This window comes from Aegilops tauschii, chromosome 3 (assembly GCF_002575655.3).
Source record: "Aegilops tauschii subsp. strangulata cultivar AL8/78 chromosome 3, Aet v6.0, whole genome shotgun sequence".
NCBI lineage: Eukaryota > Viridiplantae > Streptophyta > Magnoliopsida > Poales > Poaceae > Aegilops > Aegilops tauschii.
Window position 1 is genome coordinate 87,813,077 of NC_053037.3, and position 11,382 is coordinate 87,824,458.

Below are 11,382 nucleotides of genomic sequence, written 5' to 3' on the forward strand. Positions count from 1 at the left end.
CATCAACTTGAATTGCACATCAGAAGAAAACGGATTAGTCCCAACTATCATAGAAAATTGTATTCCCCATCATTGATTTGAAGTTTTCCGACAAATGGTAATGGAGCTGAGCATCATCAAAATACAAGTTACGATTATGTTCAGAGGTCATGAATCTAAATAAAACGCACATTGAAAATTGTACAAGTTCACGGTTGCTACCATTGACATATATCATCGGCATACTATACATGGAAGGCATATGAGTTTAGAGAAGATAATATTATGATAGACTGCTAGCAGTCGTTTGACTCGTGTTTTAGCTGATCAAAGGGAAATTTTCACCAGAGAGAGCCAATGATCATTGCTTTATTAGACCAGTCGCTAAGATGATATTTTGAGCAGTGTCCACGCAGGTTGGGGTCGGGCCGGCGCTTTGAGGATATGACCTCCATGGCTGCGAGGCATGGAGCCCGGGCAACGACGGGACGCGCAGGTCAGGGCTAGTGTGTGCTCGAAGGACTGGGTCTCCATGTATTGGCGCACGGTCAGAGACGTAGACGGCGATGTAGGGAGACAATAGCAATGGCAAAGCATGGAGGGAGGGGCCAGCTCAACAAGATTGTAGAGAGTTCTGTTAAGAGCCGGTTATTTCCATGTAATATAAATATATAAACCATCATTTGTTGCAGGAGAAGTAGAATGGAAGTTTGGCATTCGTTGCCTCTTCTCTCCTCTGTTCTCTCTTGTTCAGTTAACTCGGTGTGGACTGAAAGAGGTTACTCTGTTTTCTCTCCTCGGTTGTCCCAGATTCACTTCGTGTGTATTGGTGAGTCCATTGACCTGAATAGGGAGCAGGCCCGCGGCTACCATTTATCGGTCATCCAAACCCTTCCACCCATAAATAAAGCACATGAAACGGAAGATAAAGTGTACTACTACTAGTTATGAATGGATCAAAATCATGAGACAAACAGAGAAAGTCACAAAAATATAATGGTGCTGAGACAAACGGTGATTTAACAGCTGAGCGATCGCTTGCCTTCGGGTCAATGCGAACAATGCCCAGCCGCCATCACACTTGTGTCACCTAGACATCACTGTCGTGCCGTCTGACTGCTCTCCCAGGTCACTCCTCTCTCGATCTCGATCTACCGAGCCGAGCCCCAAGACTTGAAAGCCTGCGGCCAGTTTGGGTCGAAGCCAAATCTGAAAGCATCCATCGCTGGATCCTCTTCTCCGGTTCATAGACAAATAATTTGCTCTGATCCAAGTTGTAGATGAATCAGTCTTTTTCTTAAGAAAACAAAGCAGGTACGCTGATTCAAGGGGATAGACCGACGTGTGCGGAAGAGGCAGCGGGGGCCGGGAACTGTTGCAAGAGGTGGTGCAGCAGTGAAAGGTTGGCTTGATGGCGAACAGACCTCCTCTTCTTCTACTTCATGGCATGATTCCAATCCACCATAGTGCCGCTGCGGACATAAGAAAACCAAAAGAAGAAGATTATCAGATCCTATAACGTCGAGACGGGCGGCTAGCATGCTCGTACCCTGCAATGTTCAACCTATCCGCCGGCGGCTTCCTCACCCTCCTCCTTGGATCTGCAAATCACGTTGTGTGCTGGACGGCTCTACTCCGTTTGGAGATGGAGACGGACAACTGAATTCGAATTAAATTAGTGGGGAAAACATGCATGATTATCACGATCGGTTCAGACGACCTTGCGGAGGAAGGCTTGGGTGGAGGAGCCGGCTTCTGTGGACAGCACACGCTTGGTCGATGGGGCAGTGCCCAACCGGACCATCTCGGGAAGATGCAGGGAGATGGGAGCGGCAACGCGGCGGGGCTGTTTTGCTAGATTTAGCGCTCTATGTGGGTGGGGCGTCGAGGAGCAGCGCAGAGGGCCCCGGATCTTGAGCCGGTGGAGGGGCTGGGCGGGCCGCATCTTGAGTTGAGATGCCAGGATGCACATCCGTCCTTGATTATCGCCGGCGTCGTCTAGAGGTCGAGCGCCCTGCCCACGGGCCTTGGTAGCGGGAGGAGAGAGCACATCCCCGTCGGCCTGTTCGCTATACTCTGTCCATCCCCTCCTGATTCCTAGATCTGTCCCGTGCCTGGGGCGAGGTGGCCGGTGCTGGCGGCAGCGGCAGCGGCAGCGAACATGCGTGGGAGGAAGGATTTGTGCGGGCCTGTTTCAAGAGGAGGGTAGGATTCGTTGGCATAAAAGACGGCGGGGGAAGGAGGACTTGTGTTTGGTTTGGACTTTGGAGACGGGTGTCGTACGGACGGCAGGAGGAAACGTTTCTTTGTTAATCCTGGACAGAAACATATTTTCTTAGGCAAAGCCAACTCAAAAAAGAAAGATGACGGTGAACTCAACAAAGTCAATCCGTGCTTTATTATATAAAATAATATATATATATATATATATAGGTAAATTAACTGGGGCACCTAGGTGCTTGGGCACCTAGGGCATCAGCCGTTAGATCAACTCATCATCCTATCGAGATATATCGGGTTTACAACTGCCCAACCCACAACCCGTTAAAATCATTAAATACATTGGCAAGCACACGAATTTGGACGGGTTTTCAAAAATATTGCATGCGGATAAATTAATACCTATCATAATGTTTCGCATTATTCTGATGCTATTTAATTCGACCGTTTCCAAAAATAAAAGTTGCACTCTAATTTGATTGCTTTCCATAATATTAAAAATTAGCCAGTCATGATTCACACCTTTCAAAAATATTGCATGCGGATAAATTAGTACATATCATAATGTTTCGCATTATTCTGATGCTATTTAATTCGGCCGTTTCCAAGAATAAAAGTTGCACTCTAATTTGATTGCTTACCAAAAAAAGGGGCTCATGCACTGCCATAATTTGGCCGAGGAATTAAAGCGGGAGGAAATCAAAGCATCCGGCATGCATTACATACCTATACGTGATCCACTCTCCCTGATTCATTTCCTACATGCGCACACCCGGCTGATTTGACCTCTCCTTTGTCAGTCTTCCCCAAAAGCATACCCAGATCATCATCGGTCCATCGTTAATCTTCAGACGAGCATACCCAGGTGACGTCCCCCCTTCGTTTAGCTTGGCCATGGTAGCCAGTGTCACCTTCGTGGTCGCCGACTGTGGTCGTTTTTCTCCATCACAGCTATAGCAATTTACATATTTCTTTTCCATTTATAGGTATATTCATGCCTAGGTTACAGAGGTGTGCTACCGCAAGAAGAAAGAAAATTCTTGGGGTTGGTCGTGGCAATATGGCTGCAGCTGCAGACCACGATGACGACTTCATGGAGCCACCGGTCAGGTCGTCATCACTTCCCGTAAAATATGTAGCGTCGATTTCTAGATGCACACCCATTTCAATTTCGTCCATCGTGAACGATTTTAACGATGAAAAGAAACGCTTAGTCAGGGAGATGAAGTTTGATGGAATTTTGAAACTACCAGAAATCACAAACTCTCGTGAATTTAGTCACAACCTTCTATCTAGGGTATCCACTGAAGATATAGCAATTAGAATGGGTGATGGATCTCTTCTCTACTTCACTGATGGTGATGTTCACAAAGTTCTGGGTATCCCATTCACGGGAAAGGAGTTGCGAATTCCTTCCATGGAAGAAATTAATCACATCAAAAATATAATATGCATCCGACTGAACGTCCCGGAGTTTAAAAAAATCACGAGAACTGTACTAACTGATATTCTAAGCAAGAAACATGAAGCACCAATGTCGGATGATGAAGTTGCTGCCTTCAAGACTGCATTCATTCTACTTGTGATGACCAAATTCCTTGCGCCACAAACTTTGTTGGACAATATATGTCCGAGGTATTTTATGGCGCTCAAGAATTTGGATGACATACATAATTGGAACTGGGCAAGGTATGTCGTTAATGACATTATAGCAGCAGCGCAGGCATTGGCCAACAAGCTCACTGATGAAACAAAAGCCACCTATATAAATGGATGTGTCATATTTCTGCAGGTATTTACATTCTACATTCAGATATTCTACTCTGTACAAACAGCTTGCATGTAATTCCAGTTAATACTTACATTCTACATTCAGATATTCTACTTGGACAACCTGGAATTGGGTCCGCTAAGTCTCAAGCATGATTGCTTCCCACGAATTATGGCGTATGATAAACATGCAATAAAAGTACGAATGAGTATGGACCTCAAAGAGAAGAATCAGTACAAGCCAACCCAGTTTGGGATGATGAAGGTAGAAAACAATCTCATTGTTACATTATAGTGTGCGTATCGTAATGAATTAGGACCTATTTTTACATATTTATCTTCATTTTTTATGTCCTTACATGCATTATTTTTCTCTCAGCTACGTCCAAGAAGTGAAGTCTGTTACAGCAGACATACAATGGGTATGATGTCGGCTTTTCGAGCTGAAAGTGGCGCTGTCCCATCAGAGATCAATCCTGATAATAGCAAGGTATTTTCATAATTCTCTAGTTATATTCGTTTAGCATACTGTCTGCAATCCAACATGTTGTGTATATATGTTTACAGATAGTTCAGCAAGCATTCCTGATTAGGGACAATTTGTCAGATGGAAATATAGATTCCTGCGCCAATGTATTTCGTCAAACTTCTCATGTTCAGCTGCAGCATCCCTCTGGTATTTCCTAAACTTTCATCCACTGATAGCAATTTTAATAAGTAATGGTTAATCTATTTCATTTCAGCTCTAGCTCAGATGCAATTTACGACCAACATACCGACAGCAAATAATCTGCATGCCAAAACATCAACATCAATGGGTACACCAGGTTCAAATGGATCACTCGATTTAAATCGGTCGGTTAAGAGTGAGCAAGAGACGAGCTTGAACCTGAACAAAACATACCCACGTCAATCATTGTGCGATATAGAGCCACCCTCCTTTGATCTCGGCATTGACCTAACACCAGTACAAGAATCAAAGAAAGGTATTACTTACATACATTTTCATTCCTTTCTCATTTACATTTCTTAATTACTTTTACTGCATACAGATTCTGCGGACTGTCGTCATCCTATCTCACCACGTTCTATGTCACGTGAGATAGCAGCATCTAGCTGCATTATTCTACAAGACATGTACGTTGAGAACAGCCAAGGAGAACTAAAGCATGTGTGTGGCATAAAACGAGAGTACCCTGAACCCAAACTCTTGGACTTCAGTCTTTCTACCCATAACAAACCTCAGCGTCAGCGTTTCAAGTATTCTATTAACTCTCCATTTGGTGACGCGGCCGCTGTACATTCTTGTCTAGAACACGTGATGAATGTATTAGTTAACTGGATTAAGAACTATCAGACTGAAGATGTATCCAGGTATTTCAACTTCATATTTTTTGGTCCATACCCAAAACCTCTGAAGCTCGCAATGTTTACTAATTATCCCCTACATCTAGCTCTACTTGGGTAGCTCATGTCAAGCCAACCGTGATCAAACTAACGGGGACAGACATCCATAATTTCATTGAAGGCAATGACAGAGTTGAGTATCCAACCGTGAGTCTTTACACTAGAAGGCTCATTCAACTGGATCTTGAGATGTATGGGGAAACTGACGCTTATGGAAAGCGCCACTTTATTGAGCCTGATTTTGGGGTTAGTTATCTTGTTATCCTGCTCCGCATATATGAATTTATTACCCAAACTTTTATTTACATAAGACTTTTGCAGGTTCATGCAATAGCTGGTGGAGACTGTTGGAACCCGGAATTGTTTCGACAACAGTTCACTGGTCCGCACCTCAAGTACAACGTCTCCAAGTGTGAAAATGTAAGAGTACAAATTTTGCTAAGCTACATTAGTGTGCTTTGTCTAACGGACGGGTATATGGTCACTGCAGATTCATGTTTCCCTATGCGATATTAAACACTGGTCTTGTTATACATTCGACTTGCATCGAAGAGTTATTTACATCCTTGACTCTAGTAAGCCTGAAAAGAGCGAGGATGTTAGGCAATACAGTAGGCATACTTGGATTGTACCTATGTTGGCTTCTGCCATGCAACAATGCTTGTCCCTGTTCTTCAGTGACTGGAAAGAAGATGTAACTACATGGGCTTATAAGGAACCTGTTGTGCCTACACACCGGTTTGAGTAAGAATCTCCTCTGCCTAACCTTACGTCTCATGATAATTCAAGATTTTACTGTTTTAATTACTACCGGTTACATCTAATTGTGCAGGGTTGAGAGTGGTGTTTATACTTTGGAGTTCATGAAGAATTGGAAGGGGACAGACGTCGCCAAAGAGCTCAATTCAGTAAGCCATCCATAATTTTTCTTAAGACATTTTCAATAAAAAAACTGTCATCCATGTGTTGCCTTACTTACTTCTTATCGTCAACCCAGGCTTGCATTGACAAGGTTAGGGCCAACATTCTACTGGACATTCTTACCATCAGAGATAATATAGCGGCACTTCTAGATTTCGTCAAACAACTTGTGAGGCAATACGAGGATGGAGTAGTCGTGAAGAAATGAAGACTCTCTTATTACCTTTATTTCATCATTTACATAATTATATCGAACTTGTTTTCACTTTCGGAAAAAGTATTGACCATTCTATGTAATAAATACGACAATTTGCTTCATTTTATGTTCAATCTCTTCATACGTTCCCTTGGGTATCATGTTGTCGGTTCATATTCCCACGGACCTGTCCTGGGATTGTACTTTTTAGCGCCGACAGTTAAAATTCATACACGATGCTTCATACAAATTAGACTACAATTTTCTCCTATGTTCTGGATTTATACTTCAACTCATTTGGGTTTCCCATACTCCAATGAGATCAAAAACGAATATTACCTTCAGTTCCATACATACACTAAACCTTCTCTTCTAATACACAGCCGTCAAAAAATATCAAAGCAAAATGGTGCCACATTGATCATGGCGGGCTCAAATGGTAGCAACTGATCCAGTGTTGAGTTGACGGATCCATGAAAGCGGCGACCACCTTACTGACTACTATTTTACATTATTCTGCTCGAGTAACCAACATCCACACCAACGTCTCTTCAAATTATAAAAAATGAGTACTCACACTGCCATCGTACATTCATTGTCATTGTACATAACCAATATCGACACCTTCTATAGTGGTCACAGTAGTCAGTTCAATTTTTAACATAAAATGTCAGGCAAAGTATCATAGCAAACATCAATTTTAATATAGATTCAGCGACGATTCTTTAACTAGGTGTCTTGCAATTAAGAAGCAATCTAAAATCGTCCGTAAAAATGGAAGCAGAGCAAGTGCTTGTGCACTGCCTTGTACGTTGTACCACTACTAGTGAATGCAACAAATCGCTAATTCCTAGTAATTAGCTAGGCAATGAATCACACCATAACTAAGAGTTAATAACCCGAATCAGTTACTGATCATGGCTAGTGGAGTCTCCTATCTCACGTATGGGTATTTAAAAGGAGAACCCCTCCTTCCCAAACACACCATTTCACAACGAAACACCATAGTCTGAAGCGCAAACCTAATGACCACTCCTTCTGAAGGAGATGTCGCTGGTGGCACGGAAGGATGTCCTTCACTGGATTGTTCTAATCAAGGCAGGACTACCAGTGGCAGGTCATTTCTGATACTACTATACTCATCTTCCCTACGTAATAGACATATTAGTCATTTTTGTTCTAGAAACTTGTACTCAGTGCTGACTCATTATATATTTTATAATTAGTGATGACTCCGGAACTGCGCTGGTTACTATTCCACCAGAATATTGCGATGCAACGATTATGGATCCTTTTTTAGGCCAGGTATTCCATGAAGACACGGATGCCTTCCAGTTTTATAACATGTACGCGTTGAGAAACGGGTTTGGTATAAGAATTCGTAAACAAGTCAAAAATGTTGCTGGTGACACTACTTACATCGAATTTGTATGCTCATGCGCGGTATGTACTACTTATCGTTTATCGCTCAAACTAAAATAATTCATGATTGTGGGATCATTCAATTTTTCTGTTGTCTTGTATTTCCTTTCTCAGGGCAAGCCATCTAAGGGGGTTCAAAAATCTGTGAAGAGAGGTTGCGGTGCCGTGATGCGCATACACAGACATGAAGAACATAAGTGGATCATCACAGAACTCCGGCAAGAACACAATCACCCCCTTACAACCAGCACAGGTATGACCCGCAACTGGAAATCACATAACAAAATCGGTGAGGGCACCAAGCGCATTATGAAAGATATGATGGAAAACAACAGCACCACAACTCAAATGTATGGATATATAGCCGGGATTGCCGGAGGAGCATCGATGCTGCCTTTCACTAGGACGTATTTTCAAAGTGTTAAACAATCAATCCGAATTGAAGAAAGTACAGATGACATCAAGAAGACATTACGACTATTTTTAGAAATGCAAAAATCAAGCAAAGATTTCTTTTATGCTGTCGATGTTGGAAAGAATGGAAAGATAAAAAATGTTTTCTGGTCGCATGCTTGGTCTAGGGATAGTTACAAGCACTTTGGTGACGTGGTCACATTTGATACTACCTACCAAACAAATATATACGGTATGCCTTTTGGTCTTTTTGTGGGTGTAAACAATCACTTCCAGACTGTCATCTTTGGTTGCGGACTGGTTATAGAAGAATCAGAGGATGCCTTCAAGTGGTTGTTTAGTACTTTTCTTAAAGCTGTCGAAGATAAGCATCCAGTTGGAATTCTCACAGGTTTACTCTCCACATACCCTTACAGCACTTTTCCATTTTCTTTTCTTAAAACATTCTAATTATTTTGTACAAATAATACAGACCAGAACAGGGCCATGGAACTTGCCATCAAAGCTGTACTCCCTAACACAATCCATAGGTGGTGTAAATGGCACATTTTTTACAAAGCCAAAGAACATATTGGTCCTAATCTTTACAGCAAGACATCTGATTTCAAGGACAAGTTCCATAGAGTTCTTAATCATACAAGGACCATAGATGAGTTTGAAGGTGCTTGGAACTCACTTATTGCTGAGTATGATCTCCATAGCAACACCTGGCTACAAGATGTGTGGGATAAACGTGATCGCTGGGCACCACCATACTTCAAAGATTTTTTCTTCGCAAAGATGACAACAACGCAACGCAGCGAGTGCATGAATCATGTGCTCAAAGCCTACGTTTCACCATCATCAACCATGCATAACTTCGTTAAACAATACGATAAGTTTATTGCTGATAGGATTGCGGCTGAGGACAAACTTGAGTTCGACACTTCGAAGGTATATTTATATTATAATACAAATATACCTTTTCCTTTTTCTAAATGAGATTCATTACCATACCTCATGCCGTTGCCACTTCTCATATTCGCAGGATGCAAGGCAGCCGAGATGTGGATCACCAATAGAGAGGAAAGCTGCTAAAGTTTACACAGACACCATGTTTGCGAAGTTCAGCGACCAGGTATACATGAGTGCGTCTTACTTTGTCCAAGAAATCAGAGATGATGGCACATACATAACAGTTCACATGGAATGTGATACGAGGGAAAACTGGAGTAAGTTGGAGTTTCCAGTTCATGTAAAGAAAGATGAAGAGGAGTACAGATGTATTTGTAGGTTATTTGAACACATGGGCATATTATGCTCACACATAATCAGGGTATGCACAATGGACCCTTTCAGTACTAGTCTTCTTTTCCCAAGGAAATTAGAGTCAAATTATATTATTCATTTTTGTGTCAGGTTATGATGCATATTGGGTGCCGGAATCTTCCAGACAAATACATCAAGAAAAGATGGACGAGCAATGCCCGAGAAGGAAATAAAAGCAGATTCAACATGCATGCTGCTGCTTCGAGGACTCACCGGCATACCCTGTTATTCGAAGCTTGCATGGACCTATCGTCCAAAGGTGATGCATCAGTTGATGCGTACCATGTTGCAATGAGGAAAATTACTGAAGCTTTACAGGAGATCCGTTTGATGCCAACCCAAGAAGATGCTACGGCTATACTTCAAGTCCACACAACATCTACACATTTATCTGCGGAATCAGATGATGAGTGTGCCAATGAAATGGAAGACGAGGACATCTTGGAAGCTCAACTTCATGACGATGTGCTTCCACCAAACCGACGCAAGAAGCGAGGACGTCCAAGGACAGCAAGGCTCAAATCTGCTGCCGAAGGTGGTGTACGTACAAAACGGAAATGTTCATTCTGCCAAGAGAAAGGACACTACAGAACTGGTTGTCCTCAAAACCCAGAGAATTTGACAAAGTCAAAGATTAATAAAGTCTGCAAGAAGTGCCAGCTTCCTGGCCACAACACCTCTACATGTGGCGATCCTCCTTTACATACTTGATACGTTTCAGTACAAGTGTAATAGTTTTCTTACAAAATTTCCTTCATTTTATTGAAGCATGTACTGTTCGTCCTTAATAATAACAGTGCCAAGATATTTATGATTTCCCATTCATTTTGTTTGTTGCATAACACTAAGCAATGGTCGTGTTATTCTACTGTCGTCCTCACTGCCAACTGTTAAATGAGTTTAAAACCCAGGTTGCATGGCAAACTTGTGTTCTGACTGAGTATCATCGTGTTGTCTGTTGCCATACCTTGCTCATGTTTGTCGATACAAGTTTAATACCCAGTTCAATAGTCTGATAGTCTTACCTCCGACTTATTTCTAATTCCGACTGAGTATCATTTCGGTTTCATTATTTCAAAAAAAATGTACATTAATTAGAGGCGCATATTTGGAAGGTATTTCAATTCCTAGTTATACCATTTCCATATTACACACGTCCCGCAAAATTTTTGGAAGGTATCTGACGGGAAATCAGTTCGGTTTAATTTTGCAAAAATTGACTGACCATTGATGACAGCCACATTTTCGGAAGATGATACCCTTTCCATGTTATACCCTTTCCAAAAAAATGGATAATTTCGGTTCGTTTTTTCCAAAATGATAAACCACTATTGCACAAGCCACGCCATGCAAATTTCTTGGCAGGGTATTCAATTCGCATGCATCATTGGGGGTATGAATTACAAATAGACATATGTAAACTAATTTCTTACCGATGGACAATAAAACGCAAAAATAAACACCTATTTGTTAACGGGTTATACCCAATAACAGATCTGACGGCATCTAGACAAGGTGCCTGGGCACCTAGGTGCCCCAAACTGGCGTCCTATATATATATATATATATATATATATATATATATATATATATATATATATATATATATATATATATATATATATATATGGAAAAGATTAGACACCGCACATGGCAGCTGTGGCCTCTTGTCCCGCCCGCCCGCTGTGGGCGTTTTTGTTTTTTGTGGGTCTCCCATTTTTGTTCTTTATGGGCTTTCAGCCAGG

At 41.8% G+C, this 11,382-nt stretch overlaps 1 protein-coding gene, 2 long non-coding RNA genes and 1 pseudogene across 3 annotated transcripts; 2 read left to right on the plus strand and 2 right to left on the minus strand.

Moving 5' to 3' along the window:
- Positions 1–434, minus strand: part of LOC109757133 (UDP-glycosyltransferase 73C4-like) — a 39,270-nt pseudogene extending 38,836 nt beyond the window's left edge.
- A 496-nt stretch (positions 435–930) lies between these two features.
- LOC141020934 (uncharacterized) lies at positions 931–2,229 on the minus strand. The gene is made up of 2 exons (XR_012180927.1): positions 1,529–2,229; positions 931–1,451 (listed from the first exon to the last, which is right to left on the minus strand). It is a non-coding gene; the product is annotated as an uncharacterized lncRNA (long non-coding RNA).
- Positions 2,230–5,615: 3,386 nt separating this feature from the next.
- LOC120975373 (uncharacterized) lies at positions 5,616–6,637 on the plus strand. Its single transcript, XR_012180928.1, has 3 exons — positions 5,616–6,120; positions 6,209–6,284; positions 6,374–6,637. It is a non-coding gene; the product is annotated as an uncharacterized lncRNA (long non-coding RNA).
- Positions 6,638–8,099: 1,462 nt separating this feature from the next.
- Positions 8,100–10,348, plus strand: LOC141042733 (protein FAR-RED IMPAIRED RESPONSE 1-like). Its single transcript, XM_073511613.1, has 5 exons — positions 8,100–8,168; positions 8,606–8,720; positions 8,802–9,262; positions 9,357–9,446; positions 9,728–10,348. The coding sequence occupies exons 1-5, from the start codon at positions 8,100–8,102 to the stop codon at positions 10,346–10,348; spliced, it is 1,356 nt and encodes a 451-aa protein (XP_073367714.1).
- Positions 10,349–11,382: the final 1,034 nt, after the last annotated feature.